Source organism: Haliotis rubra, unplaced genomic scaffold, assembly GCF_003918875.1.
Source record: "Haliotis rubra isolate DU_JTF1 unplaced genomic scaffold, ASM391887v1 Scf68, whole genome shotgun sequence".
In the NCBI taxonomy this organism is placed as follows: Eukaryota; Metazoa; Mollusca; class Gastropoda; order Lepetellida; family Haliotidae; genus Haliotis; species Haliotis rubra.
Genome location: NW_025767390.1, coordinates 445,934 through 462,867, shown reverse-complemented (window position 1 = coordinate 462,867; position 16,934 = coordinate 445,934). Strand labels below are relative to the sequence as shown.

The 16,934-nt window shown below is 40.7% G+C and overlaps 1 protein-coding gene across 1 annotated transcript; it reads right to left on the bottom strand.

Moving 5' to 3' along the window:
- Nucleotides 1-7,870: 7,870 nt before the first annotated feature.
- Nucleotides 7,871-16,146, bottom strand: LOC124258011 (carbohydrate sulfotransferase 15-like). The gene is made up of 6 exons (XM_046692086.1): nt 15,609-16,146; nt 14,415-14,547; nt 13,133-13,261; nt 10,169-10,319; nt 8,649-8,796; nt 7,871-8,106 (listed from the first exon to the last, which is right to left on the bottom strand). The coding sequence occupies exons 1-6, from the start codon at nt 15,847-15,849 to the stop codon at nt 7,925-7,927; spliced, it is 984 nt and encodes a 327-aa protein (XP_046548042.1). The 5' UTR covers nt 15,850-16,146; the 3' UTR covers nt 7,871-7,924.
- Nucleotides 16,147-16,934: the final 788 nt, after the last annotated feature.

Here is a 16,934-nt window from a genome sequence, read left to right as displayed (position 1 = left end):
GGTTTCAGTCTATGAATCGTGAGCCTCCTGCTTCTGTCCGCAGCCGTTTCTCTCGTAGACCAAAGAACTTCTCGAATCAGTTATGTAATGTTTAGAAGGTAAATACTCCCCTCATACTTGCAGTCATTATTATAAATTCTGTTGTGTCCTATAACTAAAGGTAGAGACCGTCGTTCAAAAGAGACATCCTTTCCAGCATCTTGTCCTGTCCTGTGACACCAACAGTCATACACGTCAGTACTCCTGAAAAAGAGACGGCTTCACTGTCAAAGATATTTAGGACATCACGAACTTAGACGATATGGAATGCCAGTTTGAGATACAAAGATTTCTTAAGCACTGTTTACATGAACACTTAGAAAGTACTGTTCAAAATAAAATTGAAACAAAATTATTGTTCAACAAATCTATAGGTTTATCGATGTAATACTTTATTTTTATTCATTTTCAAATGCACAACCTAAAACTAATATATTAGGAAAATGGTACAGTAGTAATTACAGATATGTTTGAGTGCGCTATGAGCTTATATATGTGGACTTCTTGTATAGGAAGTACGAATATGCTTGTCCCAAGAGCGATTTGGCGGCGTGGAGTTAAGAGCTGAAGTCTGGACCAAGCAAACCAGGGACTGATATTAAGAACAACACAATGACAGATCTGACATAGTCAGAGCGCTTAATTGATTCAATGGGAAAACTCACCGCAATGTGTAGCTATATAATTCAATGGGAAAACTTACGGCAAAGTAGATCTATATAATTCAATGGGAAACCTCACAGCAAAGTGCAGCTATATGATTCAAATGTGAAAACTCACAGAAAAGAGCGCTTATTTAATTCGATGGGAAAATTCACAGCAAAATGTATCTATATAATTCAATTGGAAACGTCACGGCAAAGAGTAACTATTTGAATCAATGGGAAAACTGACAAAAAAGTGAAACTACTTGATTCAAATGAGCATCGATCTAAGCAATTGGGATATGATGACATGTGTCAACCAGATCAACGGGCCTGACCACCCGGTCCCGTTAGTCGCCTCTTACGACAAGCATTGGTTACTGGAGATCAATTCTAACCAGGATCTTCACGGGTCATATCACAAACAAACTAAGCAGAATAATGTTACTCTATGTGAGATGTCAGTGACATGTGTGATGTTTTACAATCGAATGTTAAATGTGTCATGGCTGATCACATACCACAAACCTACTACCGTTCCACCATCGGACAAACCCTGGTTTGATCATGATTGATAGCAACGTCGATTACGAGACAGTCACAGAAAAAAGCCATACGTTCTGGTAATATAACTATAAGTACCAATGAAAAGTTTGCAAAGGAAAGCTGTTAATTCAAATATTATATTATTAGATACGCTACTATTAATAAATATTCTAAATTACTGAGATACATTTTAGAAGATGATCCCGATGTTGCCTCTGGTAGCGCTTTTACTGATACTAACAAGGCTGAAATTGTGAATGAATCATTTATTTCTATAAGTAATGTTGAAGCTAATAATTAATCTTGTACCTTCCCCCGAAAAGCGTCGTGAATCCTTTCTTACTGATATCACCATAAACGAACATCTAATATTCACCAAGTGATAAAAACAGTGGTCTTGATTACAATAATCATATATTGTTAAAGCAGCTCGTTGATCCAGCTACGTTGCATAAGAAAGAAGAAAAATGTCTTCCCTTAAATTATAAACCAGTAAGCTTACTATACATACATATGTGACTTGTATTTAAACGTTTACGTAATCATCTTCATGGATACCAGCTTTTCCGAGTTCGTCAAAGAAGACTGTACTGTCTCACAGTTGCTTGAAACATATACAAACTTTCTTTCTTCTGTTGACAAGAACAAAATGAATTGTATGATATTTTGTTATGTCGCTAAACCGTTTGATAAGGTTTGGCACAAAGGTTTTCAACATAAACTTGAAAAATATGGCATCCATTGTAAACGCTTACCTTGGTTAAAAGATTCTAGGCAGAAACAAAATGTAGGAAATGGTTGCCTATTCAACTAGGGTTCCCCAAGGTTCTGTTCTGGGCCCCTTTCTACTTCTAGTATAAAGCACCACTTTGGGGATCATTATTTCAATTCAACTCCTGTATTTTCTCTTTATTTTCCGTTCGTGCATTTTAGGAATACCACTTGGATCATGATAGGTCTTTCCTCTTCAACGTATAATTGGCATGTTAAATGTAATCCTGACAAAACAACATTGAGATTCCTAAGTCACCCAAACAATATTGCCAAAGGTAAGTACTTAATTGGTATCTCGAATTAGTGTATATCAGGAAACGTAAGGAGATCCCCTCTTAAGCAGATGTAAAACTAAGCAAACTATGTACTAAATTGTCAACATCCTTTGTCCAGCTGCTTTCTGAATACCCCTTTACCACCGAGGGTAGTCAACATTAATCACCATAATCTTAGAGTGAGTGAGTGAGTATGGTTTTACGCCGCTTTTAGCAATATTCCAGCAATATCACGGCGGGGGACACCAGAAATGGGCTTCACACATTGTGCCCAAGTGGGGATTCGAACCCGGGTCTTGGGCGTGACGAGCGAACGCTTTAACCACCAGGCTATCCCACCGCCCCTCCATAATCTTAGAACCAGAAACAATGGTTAGTGTTCCAAACGCTCGAACTATAACTTACCAGCATTCTGTCGAACTTTCGAACTAGAGAATGGCCTTTCTGAAGATTGTAAACTTTCTTCCACACTTCCTGCTTCAAGTGCAATGTTGAACCGGAAACAAATTTACTCCCGTGTAACTACATATCGTGGCATAGAAGAGCAAATACACTTCGATTGAAAACTGCTGTAGTTCCCTAAAAGCAGATCTACGCATGAGCTTTCTATGGGTGTGTTTTTTAATTTCCACACCATATGTTACCAATGACGTCTTTATTACAGTAACGCTGACAAAGGAACCGGTTACGGCAATGCAACACAGTGATATTACCGAACCAAATACAGTTCTGTCAACATGGGAAAGTTCCACTTACCTATGACCGAACATTGAGATAACTTCTTGTGGTGTTTACGTGTCCATGATTGATTATGTGTTTACTGGAGGCCTGGAGTTGTTGTTGAATGTGTGTGTTGCTTGGATGACACATGTGGCCAACCCGCCATGTTGTTACATCGCTATCTCAGACATGCATCTGGGGGCGTTGGGGTAGCCTAGTGGTAAAGCGTTCGCTCCTCACGCCGAAGACCCGGGTTTGATTCCCCTCATGGGTACAATGTGTGAAGCCCATTTCTGGTGTCCCCCGCCGTGATATTGCTGGAAAATTGTTTAAAGCGGCGTAAAACCAAACTCACTCACTCAGACATGCATTTTGTTTTTGTTTGATTGTAACGCTGCACCCAGGAATATGATAATCAAGTCTGGACCAGACAATCCAGTGATTGGCATCATGAGCATCGATCTGCTGAAATTCGCATTACTGCGTATAATGAACATGAGAAAAAAAAGAATAGTTTCACATCAAAAGTAGAAATTTTCAATTCGCCAACTAGTTCTTTAAGGTGGAATAATTATTAACTGTTATAGCTATGCTTTTTGATATGGTACTTTTCCTAGTGCCTTTGACGTGGATTGAGTCTATGAAAGAGCATGTTAACTTCAAACAAACACACTTTCAAAATACAGGTTCGTGTGCCCAAATGAAATTCCTAATGTTCGCTCCAGACAAATACATTATCAATGTATACATACATACATATTACAGAAAGGATATTGACAAAGCCCCAGCTTGCACACCGGAATTCTAAGAGCCTGCAGCTTAAGAAAAATTCTGCCCTTTTGAGACACAACGTTTTTGTCAACACCCGGCGCTATCGCTGAGCTTCAGCAATCCACTGTGATAGTCATTACAGCTATTTTGATTTTGACGCCCGGCAAAAAAATCGAGATTGTTTATTCTTAAGCATTGATGTTTTATATTTCTTGAATGCTTGTTTACATAAGGAGTACTGGATGATAATAACATCTACAATTATATCAATTAATAGCTTTCTTAAGCCTGTTGTGTCTCGGTTTGTGTGACATGGATGTTGAGTGAGTGCGCCGCACTCAGCAATATTCCAGCTATATGGCGGCGGTCTGTAAATAATCTGGACCAGACAATCCAGTGATCAACAGCATGAGCATCGATCTGCGCAATTGGGAACCGATGACATGTGTCAACCAAACCAGCGAGTCTGACCATCGGATCCCGTTAGTCGCCTCTTAGGACGTCAAGCATGGGTTACTGAAGGCCAATATTCTAACCCGGACCTTCACGGGTCGAGATGGATTTTGAATATTGACCAAGCTACATATTTCAGTAAAATTTTAGCAAATAATCTTGTCCAGACGAGTAAGCCTGACCATCCCATCCCGTAAGCCGGAAGAATGCCTCGATTTTACACATATCCTCAACATAGTATTAAAATTACTGATTGGCATTTTCAAGTTTAATGCAACGCCATACACTCCCAAAATTAAAAAAATAAAGTTTATATCTCGTATGCCCATGGCGGGTGTTAATGATGATTACACATCCGCTGTGAATCGAGTGTATGAGGCGGTTGATGAAGGCCATAGGGACCTGCACTTACTTCCGCTGGAATGTCGGTCTTGGTTGGAGGCCAATATGGCTTCTTTCGATCACGCCCACCAGTATTTTATAGGAATCAAATCTAAACGGAGGGAAGGCGAAGGTATGCTGATGATGTTATTCTCCTGTAGGATGTCTCTAGTGGCTCTGGCTGTATGGAAAGAGGCGTTGTCTTGCAGGATTATGCGGCGTTTGTGACGGGCGAAAAAGGGAAAGAGTTACTCTCTGAGGAATCGGTAAATGTAGGGCTCCCTACCTGGGCCAGTATTTTGGGAAAATACAGGTCCAGTTGTTTGCTTCAGTACAATGCTGCCCCACAAAACGAAGCTTCCAGTTCTTGGCTTCAGTACAATGGTGCCCTACACCACGACGTTCCAGTTCTTTGCTTCAGTACAATGGTGCTCACATCACAAAACTTCCAGTTCTTTGCTTCAGTTCAATGGTGCCAACATCACGAAGCTTCCAGTTCTTTGCATCATTACAATGGTGCCCACATCACGAAGCTTCCAGTTCATTGTTTCAGTACAATGCTACCCCACACCACGAAGCTTCAAGTTCATTGCTTCAGTACAATGCTGCCCACACCACGAAGCTTCAAGTTCTTTGCTTCAGTACAATGCTACCCCACACCACGAAGCTCCCAGTTCTTTGACTGAGTCCAAAGCTGCCAAACACCACGAACTTCCAGTTCTTTGACTGAGTCCAAAGCTGCCCTACACCACGAAGCTTCCAGTTCTTTGATTGAGCCCAAAGCTGCCAAACACCATGATGCTTGGGCCTCCACATTTGTGTTTCTTTGCGTTTGCAAATCGTTATGCACGTCTGCGGGATACCCTGACCCCACCACCTCCTCCATTGCTGATGAGGCTAATCTTAAAGCGGTGTTGCTCATCCAAGTTTTTCCTCATGGTGTCGATCTGTAAGGATGGGCTCTCGAGCAGGACGCCGACAGAAGGTCGTTCTATATAGGCAGTGATAAGTCTCCCGTTTGAGTCGTGCTGTTTCAGTGGACCAGAATAAAAGGCGAAGGGGAGATGGCGACGATGGTTTCGATCGTGTTGAGGTGTTGAGACTCGGGATACTGACTCAGCAGAATGTCTTATGATTAAAGAAAGGGGGTTAGGTTTTTAATTTTTGGGTGTTGAGTGTCATAAGATTGCATTCCTTGCTTACGTGCCACTGACCACATTCTATGTTTGTGTTATGTCATTTGTGAAGTGTCATGCTCATGTCTGCTCAATACATTAGCAAGGGCTTGTCAATTTTTCACCTGAAAACATTCGTAAAATGCGTGATACAGATCAAAATAGGGAATTTCATCGAACATTATCTGTGTTACTGATGCGTCAATTTATAAGTTGTTCTCCGCATGTCTACCATAAGACTAATTTTTCGAAAGCTTTACTGAGACCTTGTATGTTGTAAGTTTGAGCGTACAATGTCTGAGCAAAATAACGCTCTTTAAAATCTTGGTAAATAGAATATGTATGGCTGTATCTCAAAAGTTGTGAAATGTGAACACCAAAGGCTGAAGATGATGGAATATTGCCCGAGAGGAACGGATATGGAAAGATATCGTCTTTTCTGTGCGTGTGTGTTTGGCTGCGTGCGTGCGTGAGTGCGTGTGCGTGCCGTGCGTGTGTGCCTACTTCTCGTCCAACATTTTATCCCCAATTGTACTTTGATGTTATCAATCACATCAATGAATCTTGGAGACAGGGATTAGGTCGTACATTTGCTGGGCAATATATCACTCTTTGTGGGGATGTTTTGGAGTGCAGTACAAGCTCTTTCATCAAACAGTAAATGTAGTGATGTTTACATATTGTGGTCATGTTATTTGAGGTCTTGTCATTGGAAACAACTACAAACTTCTCATGCATTGCAGATTTTGGACATCTAGCTCTGACAGAATAGGTTTCTGTTTCCTCAGTATCAGTTTCTGCATTCTACCAGACAACATCACGCACTGACTCAACCCACTCTGAAAGCTTCTTTGTTTTGGCATATGCTTCTACAGCTTCTATCATAATTTAAAAGTTGTAACGTATAGTTGTTGCAAAGGATATTTTGGTCCATATTTGAGTAGCTGATGAAGATTGTTAATAATGCGGAATTCACCTGTGATAATGTGACCTACAGTTTTGCTGCAGTACAATGAGTCTTGAAATGGAATCGACATCGTAAGCTGACAAGTCCATGTTCTGCCACACGTTCCTGTAATTGAACCAGCTGGATGAAATTGTGTTCGAATGGGAAAAGGAATTTGTTCATATTTCCTTAATCTGAAATATTGTGGTACATTAGAGAAAATATTTTGTCTCAGAAGGTTACTTATATTTATGGCATCAATTTCCTTGTTCGCAAATTTCAACTTTCAAAAATGCAGTCTTTGTCTAATTTAGGAGTCAATGAATTGTGTCATTTGGCCTTCGTCCCATCTTGTGACCATGGCTACTGAGCCAACGCCTTGGGTTGCCGGGAAAAGACCTAATACATATCTGTGATACTCTTGTAGTTTGTATCTAAAAAATGTATTCACGATATGGCTTAATTACTGTGACGCTTAACATAAACTCTCTCACTGTTTAGAAACGCTCGTCGTACATTTTGCCATTGCAGCCATATGACATTGCATCATATAACAGTCGAGTGAGTGAGTGAGTTTACGTTTATGGTCACATCAGCAGTATTTCAGCCATATCGTGACTAAAACTAGCTATAAAAGCATGATAAATACAGTTAAATTTTAAAACACCTGTCGACGAAGGACAGTAAACAACCAGAATATCACAGAAACAAGAATTAGAACTAGATATTAATCAGGACAATACAATATAAAAACGGGCTGAGAGTCGCCAGCAACTGAAGGTTCATCACCAACTAGGGACCATTGGGAATTACAGTGTTTTTGCTACCTGCGTGGACCCTAGTTGGATTTATACCATCCCTTCAGCTGCTAGCGATTGATCTGAGTTCAGCCATTATTTAAAGTAACAAGTATTCCACGATTAAAAGTTTGGTAGAACTAAATTTACCTGGAATGTTTTGGGACTAAATACCCTCTCAGGAGGACAACAGCCGAAACCTTTGATTTTTCTCGCGACAATAAACCTCTTTAAAGTTTTGCTCAGGGCTTGAATGATCGAACGTTGATCAAGCAATTTCTGAGCAAGGGTAATAGTTATTTACCTTCACCATCAAGTCAACTGAACTACATGTATTTGTGTTTATTTGTTTAGTGTGGTATTTTATATCCCCCACAATTAAGATTAAGTTTTAAGGCAACTATTATGTCAACCACAGAAACATCTTGTCCTGCAGCATATCTGCCAAGTCCTGATTATATCTGCTGTAAAATCCATCCAGTAGGATACGGGTCTTTTGAAGCATGGGTCCCATTCCTTTCTTCTTCTTACTGGCATTTTGATGAGGGACACGCGTGATGGAGGCCAGCCACTCTTCAGTATAATCTGAAGTAAAATGACACTTTGAATGATCTGTCCTCAAGTGGGAATATTGTTCTACGATGTTGATGCTATAAAAAGGTAAATGGTGACTACATCATTCTTCCTTTAATACTTCTTAGATTCCATGCAGCCGGCCATTGCTCATCGGAAACAATAATTGAAATAGAAGCGACACAACTCTTTCTACACCCACAGGAAAGCTCTGCTATGAGCAGAGTCGAGTGTACAATTCTGACTATATCATGAGTATGTATTTGTTTCAGCAGTATTGCAGCTGTTCGATGTTGTTTGTAAACAAGCGAGTCTGGACTGGACAATCCAGTGATTGTCACCATCCAGTACGATGACAGAGTATGTGTTTATGAATCGCTATGAAATAGTGATGTTACCATGTGTTCGCGAAAAGATGAACATATCCTGCCCCACCGGTGACACACGTCATGACTGACATATACAAAGTCTAGTCAATTGTTCAACTGAAATAATTCGGGAACGTGTGGTACAAGTCAAAAGAAACTTATGGAAAAAAGAGATGCAAAACTTACTTAGTTTCAAATAGTTGTACACTTTTCTTAGCTGAGCTTTTGGACCTTTATTGTGGTCCTCTGTTCGCAAGATCAGGAATTGGTCTCGCGGAAACACCTTCAGCCACTGTCGCATATACACCGAATAGCACCCAAAATAAATACGAGTCTGAAAGAAAATATATTGATTTAAGTATTATAAGTTGTATGCTTCTCTCGAGGGTAATACGGTCTGATGTACGCCTACCGGCTCGGGTAACACTGCTACAAAGAGGCGTACATCAGACCGTATTACCCACGAGAGAAGCATACAACGTATTTGTCTTACCGCCATGTTAAATGTTCAAAATATCATTGTATTTCATGTTAAAGATCTCTACTGACTATACGGCATGCAAACAAAATGGCGTCTGCCTCTCGACTGGATTTTTAACATCAGTGAAACATATTCTGACAAGCATAAAACTGCTATAAAAATTGTTAATTATGTTTAAGCTGAGTGTGCAAACCACTCAATGTATAAAATAGCTTCAATAAAGTAGTGAAAGTCGGTAAAATAAATCTGTACAAAGTGAACACAACAACAGCTGATCGAACGGTTTTCGAACTCCGGGCACGGCATGCGTCATATTATGACGTCATACGATTGTTAGTGCTTCAGCTATTCGGCGGAGAGCTTGGCGGTTACCGTGGCAGCGGGTAATATTTTTTCCAGTACTCACCCTCCTAGGAAGGTGACACGGAAACTTGTTAAACCGTCATTGACCAATGAAATTAAAGTAATTTAAATGAAGATAAGATAATTTTTTTAACAGTTGTTGGAATGAACTTAGAATACATTTACCGTAGTCCAACAATATTGATAAATGTGCATGACATTATTGAGTGAGTGAGTAAGTATAGTTTGACGCCGCTTTTAGCAATATTCCAGCACATTCGTAACTACTCGCCTCTTTCCGTGACCTACAAGAAGACTCGTACCCCTATCGTACGCCATTATTGCCAAGAATCGTGGCAAACGAATCAAATCGCGCGTAATAAAACGCATTTCGAAGCAAGAAAATGGCGGCACCGTTGAACACTGAAACTTTCCTAAGCTAACATAAACTTTGAGCTAAGGATCAGCAACTTTAAACCCTGAAACATATTTACAAAGGGAATAACTGTATTGCTGTTTTGCCCACGGGATATAGGATATTCTAGGAGCCATGTTTAGAAATTCAGAGTTATCTTTCCTTGCTAATAGTACTAGACTATTTTCACCTCCATGCCCGTTTGCGCTTAGACAGGACCCAGTCGTAAACATGGCCACGAGAGGGGTACGAGACGCCATCCGGCTTGCCGGAATTACACGAGTAGTTACGAATGATTCCAGCAATATCACGGCGAGGGATCTAGAACTGGGCTTCACACATTGTACCAATGTGGGGAATCGAACAACACGAGTCTTCGGCGTGACGAACGAACGCTTTAACCACCAGGCAGCCCCACCGCCCGATATTCTTGAAGATCACTAGTTACTAGTTTTCAGAAATTCTCACTCGAAGTCTTCGTGATATGTCCAGGCTGAACAGACATTGTTCCACAGTGTGGTTCTTCATGCAGGCCTCCTCGATCTGAATAGTGTCACTGACAGCTTCATGGAAATCCTCAGCAGAGCTCCCTCCTAACATCGTGTAGTCGGAATATAACCTGCAATAACATTACATAAGGTAACAATTCTGATAGATTTCACTGAAAATATTACCTAAGAAATTTGCTTCTTCAATGTTATAATTAGTAGCTTTACAAAATTGCTTTGCTCAGGTTACTATCTATCTACTATCGTTTACTTATGTTAAGTTTAAATAAATAAAATAAGTATTATGATACATGATTGGACTTTAGGTATTTAGTCTCTTTCACAATGAATAGGATCCTTCATTTCAGTGTTCATTTGATTTTAGACTTTGATGATTAAAACACCCCAGATCAAACATTGCATTTCTACAGACATAAGTTCAATAGTGACGAAGTACCAACAGGTTGCTATATTTTTGTGTGGACATGTTCAAAACATTCAAGTTTAAATTGCCTTTTCTCATTCTGTGACAATACCTTTGGATACCCTTCCACGGTGATCGTGGATGCCTATATAAAAGCAACAAGCCCTTTGTGCGTCGATGCGAAATATCTGCTGAAGGCAAAGTCGATAGTACAATTCTAACTTTATCATGAATCACAATCAAGAAGAGTTCAAGCCAGGTGCTCAGAAAAATGTCGTACGTATGCTGCCCCATCGGTGGCACCCGTCAAAAACAAATGCAAAGAAACCTCAATTGTTCACCCGAAGAAACGTATAGAGCAAGTAAAGAGAGTCTCAAGTTACTTCGACCATAAGCCTTTTGTGAGCTTTTTCAAAAGAAGCCGACTTGACGTCAAAATTCACTGGATTACATGCCTAAATGGACCCTTAATTTCAAGCACACTATTTAAAAACCTGGAAATGCGGCCAGTTTTCAAATTAAATTGACACAACAAGAGTCAAAATCATTTGAATTTTCTACTTGAACAATACCTTGTGTGATTCCGATGGCGGAATCGGTTACCTCTAAAAACACCGGAACCCTTATGTCCATCATAAAACCTGTGGAATCAGGTATAAGCCTTATAACAGTATTATAGCAGGAATGGTAGGGCGCTTTGTGAAATCTATGTAGAAACTGCATGTTCGATTGTACTTCTGAAATTGTGAAGGCGTCAAATGTGGAAAATATAGGGAAAGACTCACTACTTGAAGGTTGAAGTAACCCCTCTTGTCATGCATCGACCTACATATAGAACAGTAAGTGGTCTCCTCAATTTTTGGAGGGGAATTGGATGTCACTCATACACCTGTAGCTCAAGTTAAACTTCTTGGACAAATTACCTACTTTTGACTCATGTGGATGAAGTAAGAGTTTTTTAACGCCGCTATAAGCACTATTCCAGCAATATGACGGCGGGGGACACTAAAAATGGGCTTCAAGTATTGTACCCTGTGGGTGAATTGTTCGCTTGTCCGAAGGTCCGGGTTCGAGTCCCCGCATGGTTACAATGTGTGGAGCGCACTTCTCATGTCCCTCACCGTCATATTGCTGGAATATTGCTAAAAGCGGCGTAAAACCCAGATCACTCACTCACTCATGCTCACAATATGGGTCTCACTGGTTGCCAAGGGAAGTCTTTCAATCATGAGTACGAGAATTTGCTGTAGAGTTGTCGGGAGAAAAGGATGTCGTCAAAGAGTGATTCAAATCTGAGTTTGTCATAGTGTTGGTGTCTGGCTTCTGGGCTGGTTACGACATGACCGCAATGATCTCCTGCTCAGCATAACCAAACCCCTGGCGCGATCAGGTCATGTGTAAAATCTGATTTCATCAGCATATCACCTCATGAACACAAAAGCCTACAGGTTAACCAGTCATTGCGCCCGACTGTAGCTTCACTGATCCCAGATCATGACTGAGCCTCCTCCATATTCGTCATGTGCGAATACTGCAAGCCACACTTGGGTACAACGATATCCGAAGTCAAGACATTTCGATTCATGAAGAGCACCAGAGCCCAGTCCAGTTGACGTAATTTTCACCTAAATACAAAAGTGCCTGCCTCTGATTGCAGATTAGAATAGAGACGATTACACTGTGAGTAGAAAAGTTCCACAGGTCGTTTCTGAGAGCACTTGCAATATAGAAAAGTTCCACAGGTAATTTCTGAGAGCAGTTGCAATCATTGAGTGATGACGTTTTGCTACAAGAGGCACCAGTCACCTCGCTGTCCGGTGGAACGCTGTATGTCTGTCGTTGGTATTTGATCAGAAGGTCCGGTACAGATTTCATACCCTGCTGATCACGTTTTGGCTGACACCAAAGATGTTTGCAACGTGACGTTGTGTTGCCCCGATGAAGGGACATGAATGCTTTCATTTGTTGCAATCCTCAGTACCAAATGTAGTTGTGCTCTCTAACACACGATACATACAAACACAACACCAGCACCTCGAACATACCGTGACCATGACTTCGTGTCTCTATTAGTTGGTGGTACCATTATTTGTTGGAAAAAAATCTGATATCATTAAAACTTGATCCGTGCGAAAATGTGATCTGTCTTTCAATACACAAACAATCTCTTTAAGATAATCAATTAAGATAGTTCTGTAAAGACAAAACAAGTTCCCACCTCTCAGTTGGATTTCTAAAGATGAGGATGAACTTTGGATCTGTATACACGCGTCTCATAAGATGGGGTGTCAAAACCACCGGTTTCTCTAATCCTGCATTTTGAGGTATTTTGGTCCAACCTCGGAAATCGCTAAAATCCCCTGGAGTTCCGTCACCTGGACGAAATGAGTGAGTGAGTGATTGAAGTTGTAACGCCGCGACGAAAGAGGAATCAAAAGGAAGTTATGCAAATCTTTGGCATTTACCACTTTCGCGAAACCCGGAAGTATAATGACGACAAGCTGGACTATGTTATCCTACCTGTAATCATGTTGTGGTATCCTGATTCTGTAACTTTCTGTTCTATCTTTTGTGCCGCGATAGTGAACTTTTGTAGATGGCAGCTGAAGTTGCATGCTCTCCCCGCTTCCTTCATGCTGAGTGTATAACCTGTGTAAAAGCAAATGATTTGAAATATCAATGCTTTATTCTCTCCTAGTACACTGGTGAACAAGTATTTTTCATCATAAGCAAACTTACTTTAACGTGTCTTACATTGGATCACAGTATACCCGAGAAGATCTAGAAATCTAGAAATGGTTTAGACAAGCAACCCATGCTTGGCGTAAGATCGGGTGGCCAAGTTCGCTGATTTAGTTAACACATGTCATCGTATCCCAACTGCGATTGATGCTCATGATGTTAATCACTGGATTGACAGGTCCAGACTGGATTATTGACAGACCGTCGCCATAAAGCTGTAATATTGCTGAGTGCGGCGTAAAACTATACTCAAGCAATCACTACTTGAAGGTTGAAGTCATCCCTCTTGTCATGGAGAGATGTTTGTCACTTTAATATACAGGCGAGCAAAATACAAAACACCAATAACAAAATCATAATAACAGATTTGGGTGTTACAGACAAAAAAACAACCCCCCAAAAAAATATTTGTAAACAAAAACTTTCAAAAAGCCCCAACCCTGAGAGTAAAGTATTGTCGATACTGTTCTGTGAAGCCGTCAGCCCCATTACTCTTGTAAACAACCACTTTGTTCTCTTCTGATATCTGGCAATAGCAACTGCCCTGCGTCGGATAGTGTTTGCTATCCGATATAACCTTGAACCTTTATATTAGTATATACACCTTGAAAGAGTTAAGCATCCTTACATATTTTGACCGCTGACAGGACTAAGTCCAATTCCAGCTTGTGTTGACCGCGGCAACGCTGGAGTCTATGGACTTTGTGAAGAATATATTTATCCGATGACGGCTGAATCCATGTACCCGGGTTCGAATCCCCACATGGGTTCAATGTGTGAAGCCCATTTCTGGTGCCCCCCCTGTAACTGATATTTGAGAGTTTGGAGGCAGCGAAATACAACACTTGCATTCAACCACCTTTTGCCCTTGGTGGAGGTTCCGTCATGGTGTGGTGATTTGTCTCTCATGATTGAAGACTTGACTTGGTGATCAGTTTATTCCTGGATCCAGTCGTTGTCCCCAAATTTGATAATCATCCCCTCGCGACAAGACCTGCATTTATGGATGACAAAGCAGGGCCATACCGTTCAGTGACAGCTTCCATTCAGAATAATTCACCTTCCGTGCCTACCACGAGTCCATATCCCCTTGAGCACGTTGCTGGGACTGTATCGGGCGAGGGATACAGGCACGTGTTCCAGCTGTAAAATCCGCTCGAGCAGCTTAGTACCAAAAATGGCGACAGTATCCTCTGCAACGGATACGACAACTAACGGTGGGTATGTAAGGAGGGTACAGGCAGTAATCCAAGCACGTGGAAAGTACACTATATGTTGACTGTAGGATGTTCACAGGTAACAAATTAACATCTCATCACATACACTCCATGTTGCTCGATCCCCTCTCTAGGGCCAGACCCGTGAAGGTCCGGGTTAGAATACTGATCTTCAGTAACCCATGCTTGTCGTATGAGGCTGGATTATTTACAGGCCGTAAAACTCAATCACTCACTCACCCACTCTAGCGCCATACTTGTAACAGGCATCATTTTCATCCAAACAAGATGATTTATGTATTGTGCTATCCATTGTTAAACCGTTGAAAGAAGCTGTCTTTTTATGTTATGTTTTCTTGCAGTCAAGACACGATCTTTCAGAAAAAACATGCTGCTCTACTGTGCGTGGACACCACTGACGTCATCCGTAACGTACAACTTTGTGAAAATTACAATTAAATTCTTTCTATTTGTATATGTTCTAATGAGTGAGTGAGTGAGTTTAGTTTTGCGCCGCACTCAGCAATATTCCAGTTATATGGCGGCTGTCTGTAAATAATCGAGTCTGGACCAGACAATCCAGTGATCAACAGCATGAGGATCGATCTGCGCAATTGGGAACCGATGACAGCGAACATGACCACCCGATCCTGTTAGTCGCCTGTTACATATGTTCTAATAACTTCTAAGTTCATTGACAAATTTGATTTCTCAAATGTGAAATCATGATGTCTGTTGCTTATTTGCTCCGTTAGTTGCCAGAACATAATATCTTGATTTGTGGCCCATAAAGACGGAACTTGCTCTCTTGAACACTACACTCACAGCACAACATTACATAGAGGAGTCACTGTTGTGCTTGCATATTTACTCCATGGTAAATGTTACCCTTCCGGTACAAGGCTGTGTCACATTTGTCTGTCTATAAGGAAACAAACATTACTGGTTTATATGTACCTGTACACCAGTCAATGTGTTTAAAATATTCGTCAGTCATTCCCTCACCTGGTATAAATTATATATTAATTAACAATTACCATATCTTAAACGGCTCCAATAAAATATTTCCTTCTGTTTGTAACAATCATTGCATCCAAGGACGTCTTCATGGGCCAGTATGCGGTAGGAGAGGTCGGTGGTCCCCGATTTGGCCACTCCAAGAATGTGGTAGTATGGGACGCACTTAAGATGGAGCTTTCCATTCTCTATTGCGTACCAGCAGGGATTCTTAAAGTTCGGCAGATATTTGGGACTTTCCTGTAAAATAAGACACAGCATTTCTTAATACCACTTCATTGATGGTACTTATTCATATAGCATGATTCGCACAACAGCATCCTCTTGGTGAGTGAGTTGGTTTTAGTTTTGTGCCGCTCTTAGCAATATATTCTAATATCATGCATTATCCACGAGATGACCATTCGAGACCCAATAATATACTAACGTTGTCCATTGTTATTCATTCTGTAGACATGAGTGTGCAACACATTTCCTCCAATTCATAACTCATCTTTATTCCAAAATGATAGAGACGACCTCGGATGATGATACACATTCAAGCCACAACGAACAGCTAATTGACAACCATATTAAAATTCATGCATACACGTCCATTCACTTCATCAATTTACGTGACCTTTGTGTGTGCAGTCATGGTTTTGGAAACAAAATATTATGATATTTTCATCGACACCCGTCTACACGCCTGGTACTTCATAGTGAAATGATTCTTAAATATCCAGATATTTCAGTGGGATAAAGCGTCTGTGAATTGTGTGTCCAGTGTGGACAGTATTGGATGAGAAGATAGTATGGTCGTGTAATGCCCTTAAGCGAGTGAGTTTTAGTTTTGCGCAGCTTTTAGCAATATACAAGCAATATCACCACAAAATGGGCTTTACAGATTGTACCAATGTGGGGAATCGAACCCGGGTCTTCGGCGTGCCGAACGAACGCTTTAGCCACTAGGCTACCCCACCGTCCCAATACCGTTAAGAATATTATGTGGTAACAAGCATCCCGGTAACATCTGCTAAACAATATTTCAATATTTTCACATTGCCAAAAGAAAAAAAGGGAGCTCATAAAATATCCAAATGTCATGATGATAACAATATAGTATAAAAGAGCACAGTTGAGGAAAAACATAAAATGTCTGTCAATAGTCAACGTCATTTCATCGCATTTGTTTTCTCTGTGATCTGGCTACGAGCAGGAGGTCGAACCACCGACCATTCGATCTCCGGGCTTACTCTGTATCCAATAGACTAACTGAAGAATATTATTTTAGTGTAGTCAAAGTAAAAGCTTACTGTATTGCATTGTGTAAGTTCCGCTGCCCCAACCATGACCTAATGATTGAG